Raw genomic sequence first — 19,022 nt, forward strand, 5'->3', positions numbered from 1 at the left:
TAATAATTAATAATTGTGATAGATATTATTTTTTATTGTAATAAATATTTAATCAGAGAAATTCTTATAAAATTCTTTCCATATCATATTGTCCCACAATTACCATGATTTTCAGGGTAAATTCTAAAAGAAAATGTATATTATACAAATATAAATTCTAAGAGAAAATATATATACACACACACACACAGAGAATTTTCTCTTAGAATTTACCCTGAAAATCATGGTAATCGTGGGACAATATGATATGGAAAGAATTTTATGAAAATTTCTCTGATTAATATTTATCACAATAAACATAATGACATCTACACGTTAAAATATAAAACATGTTTGAGTAATTTTACCATGCAGTTTAGTAAAATTAATCAAACATGTTTTATATTTTATTGTGATAAATATTATTATTTTTATTGTGATAAATATTAATCAGAGAAATTCTTATAAAATTCTTTCCATACTATATTGTCTCACGATTACCATGATTTTCAGGGTAAATTCTAAAAGAAAATTTAATATATAAACTTTATAATATATAAATTTCTTTAAAATTTTTATAGTTTTATTTTGCATGAATGAACATCTGCAAATTTTTTTTAACTTTAAATCTCGATTAAATATAAATTATAAACATCAGAAAATATCGTACATCTTGCACTAAAACTTGTTTTGACGATAGTGAGATGTCATACGAATCTCTCTGTTATATCTTTGCATTTTTTTCAATCACATGAAACGAGATTTTTAAATCTCATTATCAAATTTTTTTGTCTTTTCTTAAACAAAAAAGAGATCTCTTCTCTAAATATATGTATTTAGTATACAAATTTGTTCGAACACACGATCTCATGAATACGAGTGAGATCTTTCTGACAGTGAAAAAAGATCTTTTAACATCCAGGACGGCATTATCTGTGAACGCTCCCTTATTATACATTCTCGTGTCGTAGCGCGACACGCTAGCTGGACGCTTCGGATTGACAGATTCAAATTCGCCGGGGCTTAAATCTCGTGGATTCAGCGGTGTGTGAGCTAAACCGGGATCAACCCTTCTCGCGGATTACACGTTTGTCGTGTCACACGCGATTTTAGTACACGTATGTAGGGGTATGAAAATAAGTGCTCGAATTCCCATATTAAACAAGCAATTATATGAGTAACAAGGAAGATATATGTATATGTACGCCTTTCTGCGTGATTTAGATGCATAAAATATTACATTTTCGCGTAATATATATTATTAATTTCTAACGGAGCGTCTTTAAAATAGCAGATAATAATGAAATTCTATTTGATTGTGTTTGAAAGATAAAGCGCGAGGAAAAAAAAAATAATTCGCTACTTTGTCCCATTTCTTGAGATTGCGAGTGTCCACGATTCATTATCGAGAATTTGCTATTAACCGAGGGAGAGAAAATGTGAAAAATATTTTTCCGGACCGTTGGCATTGTCTTCGACCGACTCCTTTGTGACGTCGGTGATTAATTTTTCAGCAGGTCGGGCATGCCGCCGTTTTTTGCGCCACCACTGCCAGTAATCGTTCTTTGTATTTTTCGAACAAAACCCCCATAGTTCGTTGCTTCCATCACACATAGTTATATTATACAGTATATGCATGGTGTGCAGTCTTTTTGCAAAGTACTCGGAATGTAAAATTACTCTTTATTACCATATCTCTTTTATTAAATTAAATTTTCTATATTTATATTGCTCTATATAAAAAAAATCAGCTGTTCGTATTTATCGTTTCATCGCGTATTATCAGTTTGAAAGCAGCTTCTCAGCTTAAGTACATAAACCAATTTTCAAAAAGTGATTATTTTGTAGCTTAAATATAATGAAAATATTACTAATAATTGGCGTGTAATAATATATGATTTTATTTTAAAAGAACTCTCTTACACATTCTCTCTCTCTTGAATTATATTACGTACGATGTGTAAATCGAAATTGTGTTTTTATATTTCAAAAGTATATAGAAACGATTAGCTTATTTTATCTTTCTCAATAAACGACGGTTTACTATTATCTCTTTATCGATAATTAGTTAAGTCTCGCTATAACTATGCGCGATAGAAGCTTCCGCATCCTTAAGAGAACAAATGGTGTTGAGGATTGCAATCTGTTTAACTAGCTTCAAAGTCCCCCGCCAATTCGTCAACGTCGCTCGAATGGATTTTCGAAAGGATTAGGATTTGCATAAACGATCATTCAACTTCCGCTCGACGCCACTCGTCCTTTCTTTTGGCATGGATATTCCCCGACATTGGTAATTTAAAAATTGACACTTGAGAAAGCCATTATATGTTGAGTATATAAAATATACATTGATGAAATTAATTACAAATCAATAAAGTAGAGATATTTAATTTTTTTGTAAAGTATTAATAATTTTGTCTCTTTTTACACAGAGAGAATTTTCTCTTAGAATTGACCCTGAAAATCATGGTAATCGTGGGACAATATGGTATGGAAAGAATTTTATGAGAATTTCTCTGATTAATATTTATCACAATAAAAAACATCTATCACAATAAAATATAAAATATGTTTGATTAATTTTACTATATAGTTTAGTAAAATTAGTCAAACATATTTTATATTTTATTGTTATTGTTTATATTTTATTGTGATAGATATTATTTTTGTGATAAATATTAATCAGAGAAATTCTCATAAAATTCTTTCCATACCACATTGTCCCACGATTATCATGATTTTCAGGATAAATTCTAAAAGAAAATTCTCTCTGTGTACAATAATAGTTTCAAATTAAAATTATTATATAATAGTTACCAAAATGTTCAAAAATCACTTTCAATTTATATTGAATAATTAATGGTAAATTTTTTCTTCTATAAAATTTCATTCGAGAAAAGTAGATTTATTTTCCATTCTTTGGATAAATATTTGCACCGTGGGTGCAATGTTTACTTTGTCGTACCTTAACGCAAACTTCTTCATAATGTCGGCGCCCATCAGGCGTACGCGCTTTAAGCTGACTTCCGCACTTCGGTAAATAATTATTAATGATCATCGGGGAAAATGTGACCGCGATCTTGTTGACACCGCATTGTAACAGCGCGAACAATGGTGTGCCGTAGTTCTCGGAAGCGTGCGCCGCGAGGCTGACGTAGAAAGGAGGCGGAGGAGGTCGGGGAGAAGGGCAGAGGCCATAATTAATAACTGGGAATTGATTAAGGTGCCAGATAAGTCCATGGAGCCGGTAGCTTGTGTCTCTCGTCTCTCTTCGTCTTTCTCGTAGCTTCGGACACCCTTCGGGCTGTCTCTCGCTGCGACGCGCGTTATGATATGATTAATAAATTTCAAGATAACGCCATCGTCCCCGTAAAGTCCCTATCGTCGTCGTCCCTCCGCGAAGGACCGATTTGCGGTCCCACTTACGGTCTCATAAATGACTAATTATTCTCGCCGTCCTACGTCCAGGTCACCCGGTGGCCATTTACGTTGGCTATTCGACGCTGGCTCGAGAACGCAAATCTTACTCGCGCGCATAAATCTACCCAAAGAGTTAATTTTCTCCCGAGGTGTTATATGCCGTCATTCTCGCACTCTCGTTCGTCCGTTTTCCGTTCTATGACAATCACAGCTAATTCGCTATTTACGGAAAAGCGATTCTGTCGTTTCGATAACTCGATGTAGCGCGATTTCTCTGTCCTCTCCAGCGAGGGGTGAAACGCCGAAGAAATTCCGACTATTTTGCGTACATTTGGCAGGAGGGTGCCCGGCCCGGTTGCTTCTGTCGAGACGAATGCAGCGAGAAAGAGAGAGCACAGCACGGGTGTATGGGGGTGTGGAGACGGGTGCTCGCGGAAGGAAAACTATAAATCATTCGACGAAACGAGCCACGTTAGAAAAAGAGGGGTGAGTCTTAGTATTGCAGGAGGGTGGCTCGTAGCATCGTCGTGCATCGACTCGCGAAATCCAACTACCCTTAAATAAATTGATTCATTGCGCGAGACCTCCGCGTTACCACCATAAACTCGAACCGTCTCTTCCCTCTCTTGTCCGATGATATTTCGCTAATTTTCGAGAAATGTCTACTATTCGCGACGCGAGATCCCTTGAAGGTTGATCTGGGAAATTGATCGATTGTGACATTATCTGTATTTGATTTTTTTCCTATAAATTATCGTGAATAAACACAACAAGATTCAAATGTATATTGGAATTAATAGTATGCGAATGTGCTAACGATTTATATTTATGCAAATTTATTTTATGCAAATGACACGAATCTAATGGTGAACGGTCTCGCATTTAATTTATATTATTCTATATATTATTTCCGTCGATAATTGGATTCGTACGCATATAAATGTACGCTTGGCGCGTGGAAAGAATTCTTTCGGAATCAGGATGTATCCTCCTCCCTCTCTCTCTCTCTTTCTCTCCATTCCTCTATTCCTCATTCTCCCGGGGGTGGCCAGTGTCTCGGGGGCGGTCATATATCATCCACCCTTGGGGGTGGCCGCGGGGGTAGAAGCAAAAAATCTTACCGAGCAAAAACTATCATCAGTGCTTGGTAAAGCGAGCTGAACGTTTCGCCCGCTTCTCTCTCTCTTTCATTCTCTTCTTTCCTTCTTCTTTCCTCGCCATATTCTCTTCATCTAAGATCTACGTGTCGCTATTCTGCGTATAATTCTTTTCAGTTTTCTAAAAATGGTTAACAATGGATTTGTATACGAAATGTACGAGTTAACGCATTTTTGTCAATTTGATATACTTTTATGTTCTTAAATATTTATTTTATACTTTTATCGTTATATACTTTAAATCATAATATACAGAATGAATTTTATGAGTCTTGTATAAGACTTGAGAAATTATTTTCTAATTTGAAAAAATTCTTTTCTTATATTCTCAAAGCAGTCGCAATTATTTCGAATTTTTGACTGAATTTTTAATCGTTTGTAATTACAAAAGCCATACGTGCGTTCAATATATATTTTCAATTTATAATTATATTATTTTTATATATATTATCTTCTTTTTTTTATTATTGTAGACGGAGAGAATTTTCTCTTAGAATTTACCCTGAAAATCATGGTAATCGTGGGACAATATGGTATGGAAAGAATTTTATGAGAATTTCTCTGATTAATATTTATCACAATAAATATAATAATATCTATCACAATAAAATATAAAACATGTTTGATTGATTTTACTAAACTGCATGGTAAAATTACTCAAACATGTTTTATATTTTAACGTGTAGATGTTATTATGTTTATTGTGATAAATATTAATCAGAGAAATTTTCATAAAATTCTTTCTATACCATATTGTCCCACGATTACCATAATTTTCAGGGTAAATTCTAAAAGAAAACTCTCTCTGTGTACATGTCCTGATTTTGACAGTTTCATCCAAATTTCCACACTTTGCTTTATACATCTGTTTACTATATCGATTTGTCCGAATGGTCGACTTTTAGCACGATTTATCGCGATTTTATTCAGATCGGAGAGGGTGCAGGGCATCGGAAAGTATATTCGTACGGTCGATTGTGCTCTCTCTCCGCAACGGTGCCAATGTAAATAGACGGGAGCGATCAAGCATGGCGGGTGGCTGCGTTTTTCGCGGTGTATCGCGGTAGCCCAATGGTCACGCCTGGCGAGCAACTTACGCGTGTTGTTCTCCGATCGGGAACGCTTGATCGGTATTGAGAGGTCCCGCAAAAAAGAGCGAGCTTAGCTGCCGCAACGATCCGATCTTACAACGAGTATATAATAAGTGCCCTGCAAGTACGCCCGGAAAACAGCCGACAGATGTGTTACAACTCCGTTATATTGTAACCCTTACACAACAGACGTACCCACTGTAATCGCCCTATCACGCATCGATTGATTTTTTTCCATTGTCCGATGACTAATTAAGATTTCGTTTATTATATCTGATTTTTTTATATTAGAGAAAATTCATATTTTTATAGATAACATACCGTAATATTTAAATTTTTTCACATTTTTCTGCCTATTAATTTATCTGTTCAAAATTGCGACTTATCATTAAACAAAATCATATTGAAAAAGATACAAAACATTTTGAATTTCAGAGCAACCATCACTTTCGATTGTTGAAAATTAATTCGAACTTTTATTCGGTTACTTTTTACTCCAATGTTCCATAATTCTTAAAATCTTTCAAGCTTCATCCTTCATCAACTTCATAATAGAAATTATATTATTTATAACTGAAATATTTTATTGATGAACTTTTCTTCGAACGATTTTTTAATGATCGATTATTTCGTGATAATTCCTCGCTCGCTCTTAATTTTTCATCAATCGAATACGCCGCATATCTTTGCGCCTCTCGATAGTAACGTACCTGCATAGTCCAAGTCCGCCGCGTACGACCAGAAGCATCCTCCACGGACTCCCTTTTTATTACATCGGCGAAAGCCTCCGGTCGGTCTTCTTGTTTGCTCAGAGGAGGAGAGGATCTTCGGTCGCGCGGGATAGTTCTCATGGGGGGAAAGGGAGAACGAAGAAGAGAAGGAGAAGGAGGGTCTGAAGTTACATCGGCGGTAGTCCTGTTGACCGACGGACTGCGGCAGGATGTCGATTATCGACGGTTTTTGCCGTGATTCCCCTTTTTCGAGCCGAGCGCATAATTAGCTTTCGTTATTCTAGCGCGCACCGCCGTGCCGAGTCGAGCCCGGTCGAGCCGAGTCGCGCGCGGCCGCCCAGCTTCCGCCCGCTGACAACGATCGAAGACTCCTTGCTCACTCTCGCCGTATTATATTCACCGCGATCTTCCTCCTTTGACCGGCTATTGTCTCTTTCTCTGCCTCCCTGTCTCATCTCTCGCATTCTCGCTCTTCGACGATATTATCCGCCGCATCTCGCTCGCCTCTTTCGGTCTTGAGTGATTTCGCGCAGCATCCAGTGAGACCGCTTCAAAATTTCGAGCATTTCCTTCGACGATTGGACAATCCGTAGTCGATGATGATGATATACTTTTTTCTTTCTAAAAATTGCAAAAAGGGAGGGAATGTATGACATTAGACACAGAATCTGGACAAGTTTCTAATTGTGAAAATATTTCCGCGTTATGGAATATCTATTTCAATCCATCATTTTCTAAGTATCGACGAAGAAAATAATGCTTTCCTCATTAGATCCTTTCTCTTAAGTTTTTGACAATAAGTAAAATTACTCTGTTATTTTATTATTGACTTTTATAAGTGATTTCTTCTAAAAATTTTACCTTCTCTTTCTATCTGTGCCAATAGTTTGTAGAATGCGAATTGATTATTTCATTCATTACTTTTCAAATATAAAAAAAGGTTAATAAGAGCCAGCCATAGATATTAGGCGTAACAATTATTTTTTTTAACTATTTTAATTATTTTGAGTCAAAATATTATAATTAAAGAAGTTAAAAATTTTGTTACGCCTAATATCTGTGACTGATTCTTATTAGTCCTTTATTTATATATCAGAGCTTTTTCAATTTATTATTTTTATTACTTTTCGTATTGTACGAAGTCTTGTTAAGTCTCTTAATTTGTAAATACTTTAAATTATGGAAGAGATGCGAACATTGGTCCTTTATGTCACTGACACTTCATGAACTTGAAAGTGCCTCGCATTAAATTATCACGACTTCCTGGACGTATGTCGAAATTATGTTATTTTTTTTTAATAACCTCAGAGTCGTGTTTTTGTTGCACGTGTCTTATATAAACATGACATAGTTACCATCGTTGATTAATCGCGAGCAAAATTTGAGCGTTTATATCTCGGATACTTTCATCCATACGCTATTAAATATTGCGTGCACGGATTAAATTATATATTTTCCTCAATATCATAGATTATTAAAAATAGGCAATTGCATTATCTTATTTAGGAACTCTTTCATAGAAGATCTAAAAATAAATTTATACGAAATATAAAATTAGTACTTTGCTTTATTTGCCTTCACTTTAAGAGGTTTAATCTTGCTATCAGCTTGTAGAAAAAGCATTTGCTTCGCTTTATTCATACTACTCATTATTTCCATTCGTTGTGTATCGACATCCGCTTGGTAAACAAATGCGACTGCCGGAAATTTAAGTTTGCCGGATCTGACGGGGGATATATTTGTCAGCGGGAAAGTTCGCTGATGTACATCGGCGGTTTGTCTCGTTGCGTCTCGTCGTTCGTTTCTCATGATCAGCACGGACATACGCGCGTTGTTCTCTTATTTTCCGAGTGTCCCGCGGTAACCGGCAGCAACATTGTTTTTCTCTTGCTCTTTCTCCTTCCCCTCTCACACTCCACTTCTCCCGCTCTTTCGCCATCTATCTGACTGGCTTTTGGGATTCCTTTTTTAATACTCGGACACACCGAGAGGACCTTTTACCACGGACACGTAGGGGCCCTCTTGTAATGACTGCAACGCTCCAATGCACTCGGCGCGTCCGGAGCTGCATAACCGGATGCTGCAGCGAACGCGTAGGATGCATCTTGCAGCGTGTCCGTATATCGTTTATCGTATCTCGTTGACATTTCATTCTTTGATATTGCAATATTGTGAAGGTTGAAAATATAATTGTTGTGCACTTTTTGTTACGCTTTAGCTAATAATTTATTTATTATTATTTTTTTTCATTTTTTCCATAACTATTTTTCTTTTAGGTTCATCAATATTCACTTACAAAGTCTTTTAATTAATAAAATGCCTAATAATTATATTTAGCAAGGGGGATAGTGACTAATCTTTTGTCAGCTGACTTAAACGGAAATGTATTAGGTTGAATATCAATCGTTGTCTCGTCCGAGCACGGCCAATAATTCGTTGACAAAAGCGGTAATCTCGCCGGAGAGATCGGGAATCATCTAGTCAAATAGTAACGGGAGGAGCGCTAAATCAGGGAAAACCTAGGGATACTCGCTTTGGATCTCGGGGTTGTGCCCGGAAGACAAATGTCAGCGGAACATGCGGGGAGCCTTGGCTCTCGGCCTCTCTTACGCGTAGATGCACGATCTGCGGCGGTAAATCAAGGGTGGTGATATTAAAAGGCCGCTTATACGCGAAAACATAAGATTTATTTCTGCTCCGAGAGGAATGCGCGCGTGAGAAGGAGCGGAATAAAGGCGATTCGTTCATCGAACGCGTAGAGAGCTTCATGGAGAAGCGAAAGGAAAAAGGAACGCGAAGAGAGACGAATTATCGAGACGAATTTCTCTTGGCCCGTATCATACGCGTACGAATAGAAGGACGGGAATAAAATCCAGACAAGATAAAGTTACATTCGCATCTGTGAACGAATAATCGTGCCTCGCATCTCGAGGGTGTCTCATTTGGGCGAATATTGCAATTTCGCGAGGAACGGAGGGGGAAAGAATGGCCGCTTTATGACTTATTATTAGTTGATTTGTTAAATATGCTATTTTTTATCTTAAGGAGAAATATTGTATATGTTCTACTCTTGTGTATCTACTGCAGAAAAAATATATACTTCTGTTATAATCGATGAAATCGTAGTATAAAATTTTATAATTATAAAGAACAGGCAAAAGAAGATACATGGCTATTGATATTTGTGATATTAATGAATCATATCAAAATTCATCAGTTTATTTTTTTTTTTCTTTTGACATTTTCTTCTTACGTTATTATAATCCGGTTCTTTCTCGGATTGTATCCGTATAATGCTTCATTTTCTTTTTGCAAGTCCCAGTACCGCGCGACGGTCGTCTCGGTTGATTAAGGCCATCCACAATGATACTGTCACTAGATTCGTTCGTGCATAGAACAGGATATTATGCACCGGTATCGAACAATAAGTTGCCGACCACAGTGACTCGGCTCGATCTGTTTTTCATCATTGTACGATCTGTAATTTGTTCGGACTTTGCCGGTTGCTATATCAACGCCTTCGTTAATTCTTTCGCTACCGGAGTACCCGACTATTATATGTACAATTCACCATGACTGTTATCTGTGTGTCAGGAGCAGCTATATAATCGTTCAAGTATAACCGACATTCCTGAGCTCGTCAAACTCGCACGTTTTTCTTTCTAGTTCTGTTCTTGTTTTTCTTCAAGAACAATGATATATGGTTCAAGCTTAGGAAAAACGTCACTTGATCTTTCGCCCAAGATGTGATTTTTCCAAACGCTTTCGCGTCTGATTACGTGTTGGTGTGTTGCATCCCTACATATCCGAAGGCAGGAAAGCCGCAAACCGAATCCTGTTTTTCTCCTCCATCTCCGCGATCTCCGGGGAGCAATAATCGTTGCGGGGCGGAAAAATTTCGCGACAGAAGTTAAACAAAGCCTCGAAGCAGAGATAAAAAAAAAGCAGGAACGAGGACGAGAGAGGATGGGAAGAGAGAGAAACAGAGGGATATATAGAAAGCGGTGGGTGTCCCGGGTTCGACCGTAATAAGGGTGACCATCTCCCTCCGCGGTTCCGTTCGCTTCTGCCGCATGGCGTTCCTCTGTTCTCCTGTTTGAACAAGGCTCATAATTAATACGCGCATTCGCTTCTGGAAAACGCGCGTTCGGGGTGCCCGGAGTGTACGGGGAAGGAGACATTTTTAAACTACAGCTTCGGATAGTCGCCTTTCCGCAAAGCGTGTCGGAGCTTCGCGAATTTTCCGAGAGCCGCCCCGATATATCTACATACATCTCTGATATATCTTTCACTGCGAGTTTCTCGTTTTAAGGTTTTCCTCTATCAAAAATCGTTCATTTTCGCTGATAAAATTGTTATTTTTTTTTCTATCGGATCGAAATCCGAGGAATATCTCATCAGAAAATTGATGAAATTAATTTACGACTTTTTAATTCCATTGCATCGATTACAATCGTACAGCTCTAAAATTTGTCGTAGCATGCAAATTCAAGGAGATTTCCGTCTATTACCGTAAAGTCGCACGACAGTGTACCTGGCTCGCTTTCGCGAGAGATATCTGTCTTTAAGAGCATTATCTGGATGGTCGTCGGCTAGGGGGATGGCAAAAACCATCCGCCCCCTTGTGGTATGTGAAAAATGATGCACAACCCCGTCCCCTAAACATCACCTCCGGAAAGTCCCGAAGGAAACGTTCACCGTCGTCGTTCTCGTTGTCGTCTTTCTGGTTCGTAATCCGTGAGATCGTGTCACGGACGGGCTCGCATTATCGAGAACATTTAACTCGCTTACAGCTATGTAGTTACAGAGACTGTTGAAATTTTTTGAATGAAACTACTTTGTTATACGAATAACAAAATCCAAAATATGAATTTTACGAAAATTCTTTTTCTCGTAATAAATTACTGTCATACGCACAAAACAATATATAACGTCGTATAAATAAAGTGCAGTCTATATTAGTTAAGTAAGATTAATGCGATTATTTTGTTGTATAAATCAAGAATAAATATATATGTTTAACAATTATAAAAATATATTATTTTTTATTTATTTTAGAAACGATAGATTGTTAAAAACTCTTCTAAAAATCTTTATAATCTTATTTTGCTTATGAATCTAAATCATTCGTTGTAACGGGATATTAACGATTGTGCCTATTCGTGTCGTTTCATGATTATTTAACGCATATGTGTGTATTTCTCGGTTTCAGACGCGCAGATATCCATTCGAGAACACCGCCGGCAAGCATCCAGAACGCGTCGCTTCTCTGTGAAGCGCACAAAGGCTTCCTGTATGCGCCCAGAGTCAACAATGAACTGTAAGTGCTCATATATTTTCTATTTATTACTCTGCATTATTTCTAAAAAAAATCGTGTATATTTATTTAAAAGAAATCCGTGTCTCGATATTCTCTCGTACGATATTCTCTCGAAGCTAGGAGAATCGTATATTTCTGGGGAAATAAAGTTAATCGCTTGAGGGATACAGGAGTAGCTCTCCGAGGTTTCGGGAAGGGAGCTTTCCTTGGCAGGAATTTCTCGAAGGACACTATATTATAAAGCGAAAGTGCGTGACCTCCTGGCACGCCTTTCTCTCCTTCTCGTTCCTCGGCCCCTGTGACGTGATGGATACGCGAAAATGTCACTCGCACGCCCCCGGGGCCAACGCGCCATCCAACATCCCCCGACTATTATGCTAAACCATTGTCCACTATCTGCCTAAGATAGCCGACGGCTTAAGTCGTCCGCTTTTCCTCCGTCTGGGCGCGAGACCGTTAAAAAATCATTTTTACCATTTTCGCCCCGTCCCGCGCGACGATACTTTTCGTGTCTATCACAGAAAACTCTCACTCTTTCCTCTCTCTTGCGAGTTATCATATATGTAAATTTGTAATGTTTCTTTTCTTTATATTAAATTTGAAAATGCAATTAATTAAATATAACATGCATTATACATAGAAATCTCTTGGAGAAAGTAGATTATATCCTTAAAATATATAAGTGTTTTATTTTATCGCTAATATAAATTATTGATATTTCTAACATACAATATTTATAATAATATCTGTAATATATTATCATATTCTCTCTTATGTCATAAAGATCTTTATGCAAGAAGAAAAGATGGGAGAAAAAAACATGTGCAGAAAAGGGAGAGAGAGAAATTTGTCAAATATTGCATAGCCCGGCTAGTATATATTTTTTCTGCTCCGATTTCTCCCCTCTTCCTCCTTTCATCATCTCTCCTCGATGCATCCACCATTATTCGGGCGTTAGGCAAATACACAGGAGAGACGACAAGCTCGTGCGCGCGTTTTTGCCCCGTGAAAATTCAAATGAGACCGCGCGGCATATTGCGCTGAATCGAAATTAATGTCGCGCAACTAATTATCGGCCGAGTCATCATCGTTTCGTACCGTTGGGCCTCTCTTTCATTTTCGTTTCGGGAACCGAAACCGCACCGCTGTATAATCGTCTATCATTCTATCGAGGGATGAACGATCTCGAGCGGCAATTATCGTTGATCGTGTTGTCATCTTAATCGAATAAGATTAATCGATCATCATTATTGCGTTATACATTTTTTTAAGAATATTCCTTGTAGATTACTCATTATAATATGTACATTAAGAGCGAGTGACTTTAGAGTGCTGAAAATTGTGTGGGTGCATAAAGTCTATTTATCAATTAATAATCAATTAATAGTAACTTGTGTAAGCGTTACTTCGATGATAGATGAGCTCAAAATTACATATATCAATAGCATCATAGTTCGCGAAATATTATTGATTGCATACTAGCGCGAGATTCCCTCGCGATACGAGGTTCAGGAACCATGCCAGGATCGAGCGAACAATTGCAAGGGCAAAAAGTTGGAGCCGTGGCATAGCAAGAAATTTCTAATTTGCGGTATAATTAAGGGAGACGATGCAAAAAGCATTACGGATTCTACGGCGTTGTCGGAAAATCGCAAATTCCATCTTGCAAATACGTCTCTCGTCCAATCGCGCGCTTTCCCTCTCTCTCTCTCTCTCTCTATTTCTAGCACGTTTCTATATGCATATTATAAATATCAAAAGAGAACTTTATATTTATGTGTTTCCCTCTTTGCCAGAATTATAGTGGAAGATTATTTAATTGTTGCAGATACAGCATAGTAAACGCGGAAGAGTGGTCGAAGCTCACGCAGTTCTACGAAGTCGATTATCCCATTAGCATGAAAAAGACTAATGAAGATTATACAACAAATCCCGGTGAGTACAAGTACTTTTGTTGCATAAGATATGAAAGATTGCGACATTCGTTGACGTATTCGCGGTATAAACTGCGAGCCATAATTTCAGCTATGCTGCTGTTAAATATACTATTACGCAAATTCGAATGTTTCTCGTTTTTATTTTTTTATTTGTTATTTGCGGTACTTTGTTATCGAACGGTTTCTCCGACGCGTAAAATATATAATCGCTGATGATACACGATAATTTACGCTCAGCGATCACGTTTAGCGATATCTCTTATACAGATAGAAGGTATATACGCGTGAGTCGCTACGTGAGTTTCCTACTCCGCCTCTCTCTCCCAGCCTAACCTAAGGAATAATGCCAGAAGACATTAGCCGCCGATTTACATAAATCCACCTCCTCTTGTCCCCCCGGGTCCTATCCTCCCGGTTGGCTTCTCTTCCAAGCCCCAAAGTGTCTCATTATAATTAAGAAGTATCCTGAAAATTAACTGGCAGAAAAAGCAGCGCAACACGCCGGGGATATGAGACGGGTAAAACGGCCGTAAATGGCCCTCTCCAAAGTTTCTCACCCCTGTTTCGCGTAATGTGCCGAAATTCTTTGACGTTTCTATTTTTATCAACTTATCGATTCGCTGTTCCACTCTCGATGTTTTAAAACTACATAGAGAGAATTATCTCTGAAAATCATGGTAATTGTGGGACAATATGGTATGGAAAGAATATTATGAGAATTTCTCTGATTAATATTTATCACAATAAAAAATAATATCTATTACAATAAAATATAAAATATATGTTTTATTAATTTTACTAAAAGTATAGTAAAATTTACTAAAAGTATGATAAAATTAATCAAACATATTTTTAAAATTCTTTCCATACTATATTATCCCATAATTACCATGATTTTCAGGGTAAATTCTCTAAGGGAAAATTCTCTCTGTGTATTATACTAATTTTTTTTATAATAATTTTATAATTTTTGCGTTAAAAGAATACGCAATCGCTCGTGCAAATTCGTCGAGAAGTTAGAATGAAGGATCGAGCGTGTGGCTAAAGAGAGCGATTAAGATTCATTCGAGTTTCTCGGGCACGTGTCCCGGCACTTTCTCGGACGAGCGATCCTTGTCGACTGTCCGGCAGGCAAATTGGGTCCCGACGGTAGCACCGGGGGAACCGCTTGATACGAGAACGGATACAATGTTCACATCCCGCCTCGTGGCTGGCCGTCGCCAACGAACGAGCGTTTATCGTGCGCGCGAAGGATCGGGATCCTTAAACATCCCATTGTCTTGTCCGTCTCCCGGTCGCGAGTGCACCACCTTTTTTTTCCGGGGCATTTGTCAAGGCGCTCTTCCGATTCTTTCGGCTTCGACGAGAAGCTACGAGGCCGCCGCCTCGACGACGACATCTGAATTGCAAAGGCCTCGCCTCTTCGTTGATGGCCGGAATCGAATAGCTGATCATCGGACATCGACAAGTCCGTCGGCCAAATGGAGATGTTTAAGGTTAAAGCGACGATTTTTATGGTGGAACATGCAAATGTCGAGTTAACGATCCGTATTCTTATCGCTAGTAAATGTTTAGCGCTAATTGTGACCATCGGTAAACGGAGAAAAATTTTAAAAGCAGTCGCTGGAAAGTTAAACTATATATTAATACATATAATATATTAACAATTATATTGATACTTTATATATACATGTAACACATTTATTATAGCTGCATTTCTTACAAGTCTTATCCTACCATCGAATTATCTCGTCACGATCGTTTTCGGCGATACTTGGAAGAACGCGATGTGAAAAGGAGCCGAATTACAGACAAACAGACGATTTAGCTTATTTTGAGGGCGCGCTTTGCGGGTGCGGAAGGTCTCGGGTAGGCGCGAAGGGAAGAGGGACGGATTGCTGAGTACAAAAAATAAGGGGTTGCTTTCGGTGACTGATACGGCCCTGACTAACGAGTTCTAGCCGGACGATCGTGCTACTCTTAAAGCCTCCAAGGATCCCCTTTTCTCGTTCTCTTCCTCTCCCTTCTCTCCCGCCGTCTCCCTCGATCATGAAGGCACATTAGGCACCGTCCAACCTCGTATCAATCACCCGACTACCCCCGATACCGCCTGCTCGCCAGTTGACAGAACCGGAGGTGACGCGATTGAATACCACCCTCTACGCCTCGTTGCTCCTCCGACCGGCTTGATGACGACGACGATGCCGGAAAACCTAAGCGAAGGGAATGAAAACGTTGCCTTGTGCGAGGGTCTCGCGAATCGGTACTTAACGTGAGACGTCATACTCGGTTGCGAAATTTAAATATTTTCATGCATACTGATTATTATCTCCAAATAGATATCTAACGAAATCAAAGTAGTGTGCGCTAATTAATTGAAAGATTTAAGTCTTACTTTATGATTACGTTGTTCATTCCAAGTACAGTACTTGAAGCGAATCTTTTAAATTATAATTTATTTTTGTTTTCGCTTTGAACGTCTAATATATTGAAAATAAAAATTATATATTTTTTTCTAAAAAATTCAATCTATAAAATAAATTTGTTTATTTTTTACTTTTTAGTAGAAATAATCGTTGAGAGGCTTCCATTTTTCTTCCATTTTTAGAACAAAATTTTTTGAATATTATTCACGGAACGAGTTTTGCTCCTCGAGTTGCATATTGATAATTGAATCGTGTCTTGCGCGATTATCTCCCGGGAAGCGGCTTTTCGCCAGATCGAAATTGATTCTAGAAATGTAGCGTCGTGGCGAGTTGCTGCTCGCTGTTTCGTTTCCCCGAACGTCGCTCGTAAATATCGCTTAGGCGCCAGGCGGTGCCACAAATCAGGCGTGTCCGTGGTACGGCACTGGTTGTATCGCAAAACCGATGAGGAACGAGTGAGCGAGAGACCAAGAAAACCGTGTGCGCGAAACAGACGAGACGAGGAGGGGTCGAGAAACCGGCGACGGCGGCGGACGACCGGCCTCAAATTAATATTCGGACGGCGATTTAGATTTAGAACACGAATTTGCTGATTAGTTCCCTCCCGGAGAATGCGGTCGCCTACGTTGCAGCGGCCGTCCTTCCATAAACGTGCGGCCGCGACGTAGGAGAGGGAGAGATAGACCTGGAGATTCGAGATTTAGTTTCCTGAGGGGGTTGAACTTGCCAGGGGTCAAACGATTCAGGAGAGACATTTGTTAGCCCCCTGTCCCCACCCTGCGACAAGTGCGCCGGACATGTCTTAATATATACATCCGCTGACCAATGAACATGCTCTTATGAGTCGTGCGGTCAAAGTCGTTGCACCGTTAATGGATACCGACTTCCATTCCGCAAAGTTTTTCGCTTCAAAACTTACAACCCTTCGAAACCCTGCTGCTGTGTTAGACAAACAATCAGACCTTCGTATCGCTAATCGTATTTTCACCGAAGAGAAATGAAAAGAATTATTTAATATTTGATTAATAACGCGATTAATCATAGAATGAAACAATTCTTACGGTACTATATATATTCGACTTTTATTTTACTCCGAGTGAGAAAATTATTTCGAGGGAGGATCAAAAATTCATTTTTGGTCAGCGCGATGATTGCACGCGTTTTTGTACGATGGCCAATATACGGAATAAGAAAAGGGAGGTTTAGCGAAACATTAGCGTGCGGAGAACCGGGGGAAAAAAACAGCGTTTTCGCGTAATCGCGCAGGAAACGAGCAAAGTCGGGCGGGACAAATTTCGCAGGGACGAATTAGCGCATCCTGCTAGGTCTCTCTCGGAGCGCTCCCCCTCGCTGCTTCTGTTATCCCGAAGGAGATCCCCACTTGTCCGTGAACCTACGGGGGGTCCTTTTCCTCCAGGATTAAATGGAGCGCCTAGATGACCGATGCTCGTCCTCCGGTAGTGGAGTGCGAAGCGTAGCGAGAGGACAGGGGACGGAGGTTGGGCGGAAAACAAGATAAAACAAGGATAAAGCTCGCTCAGATCCCCTCTTCTCCAACCTTTACTAAGATGTGTCTTCTGATTCTGTCCAAAGAAGAGAGAGAGAGACCCTCGATAATCTAGAGATGTCCACTCGTTCACATTGCTTGATTTAAACCGTCGCGTTCTCAAATTCGTTTTCCTTTTAATAAACGACATTGACGTTTCAGCAAATTGCATATTTTTAATGTACAATGTATGATTAATCGTACTTCTTCGTACGTAAAAGTGAATAAAATATGAAACGACTGGGCAAACTATTAATCCATCTGTAAAAAGCTGCATGATTATTTATTATAACTAAAACTATTATTTTCTTTGCATTTATAAATAATTCAATAAATCAATTACATCGAAGAAAATTTGTGCTCGTTATAACTAATATTTTATTGCGTGATTTATCGTGTCGTCATTCTGAATTTGACGATTGAAGAAGCGAAAGATCTTACATCGTTTAATTAACGAATTCGTTGATCGCGAGATACTCATCTACGAATGTCGCATCGCGAGGAGGGTTTGTCTCGATTTTCGCGGTACAGAGTGACAATCGCATTTTGCGGATTTCGGGAGAGACGCGCGTAATGCCGCCCTTGCTGTTATACCAGCTCGGTGTCATCCTGTAAGAGGATTAGATTTCGACTTTGTTGTGGCTCTCGAAGACGTTCGTTAGCGAAATCATTATTATCACGTCGATCTTCCTCGGTTACACCGCGATGCTGCGCGCTAGAGGCGTCTATTACCAAGTCACGTTTGAGAGTTTCGTTAATTCTAGCTGCCAATTATCGATGCTTGTTGTCGGGAAAATAAATTTAGAAAATCAGGACCATTCGAAAGAAAGATATATATTCTATTTATTTATATATATATTTTTATATATTCTATTTTATGTGCCATCTGAAGAATTGCACGCAATTTTTTTTCTTAGATTAATAGATTTTTTAAATTAATGGTTTGCCGAGTCCTTTAATATTTTATTATTTTCACGTACGATAAAATAATGTGATTAAAAATACTTTCTATTTTTTATTATTAGATTTGATATTTATTAATGCATTATATATTAAACAAAATAAACTATTACTTTACTAAATAACCACAGTCCCTCAGTTTTGGAAATTTCAAAGAATTCAAAACATATTTGTAGAGTGAATGTTTTTCGTCATCGAATCACAATGGTTGGGGGAACATCAATCTTTCATTCACGGGGTGATCTGGGAGTTATGAATGAAAGTCGTTCAGTTCTTTTAATATAATAGGGAACCTGATGTCTTTCCGCTTAACGTGCTTTCGATTTAGATCGAAGAGTTTTCTTTTACAATTTGCGCATTTTTCCATTTTAGCTTTGAATAATCGTTTTAGGATCAATATTTATTTTACGCTATTATAGAAGATCTTAATTTACTTTTTTTTATTTAGAATTAAT

At 38.4% G+C, this 19,022-nt stretch overlaps 2 protein-coding genes across 6 annotated transcripts in view; one reads left to right on the forward strand and one right to left on the reverse strand.

The window, feature by feature from the left end:
* The window catches only part of Rpl13 (ribosomal protein L13), a 169,483-nt gene that overhangs the window by 15,427 nt on the left and 135,034 nt on the right, over positions 1-19,022 (reverse strand). The gene's annotated exons all lie outside the window — the stretch shown is intronic.
* Positions 1-19,022, forward strand: part of LOC145933977 (ubiquitin carboxyl-terminal hydrolase 48) — a 54,313-nt gene that overhangs the window by 7,056 nt on the left and 28,235 nt on the right. For all 5 annotated transcript variants that reach the window (XM_083034080.1, XM_083034078.1, XM_083034079.1 and 2 more), the window contains 2 exons: positions 11,591-11,698; positions 13,527-13,633. In XM_083034080.1, the coding sequence (XP_082890206.1) occupies positions 11,591-11,698; positions 13,527-13,633 (215 nt within the window). The remainder of the gene's footprint in view (positions 1-11,590; positions 11,699-13,526; positions 13,634-19,022) is intronic.

This window comes from Prenolepis imparis, unplaced genomic scaffold (genome assembly GCF_030444845.1).
Source record: "Prenolepis imparis isolate NDT839.2.m4 unplaced genomic scaffold, iyPreImpa1.0 SCAF_3, whole genome shotgun sequence".
NCBI classification, from domain to species: Eukaryota; Metazoa; Arthropoda; class Insecta; order Hymenoptera; family Formicidae; genus Prenolepis; species Prenolepis imparis.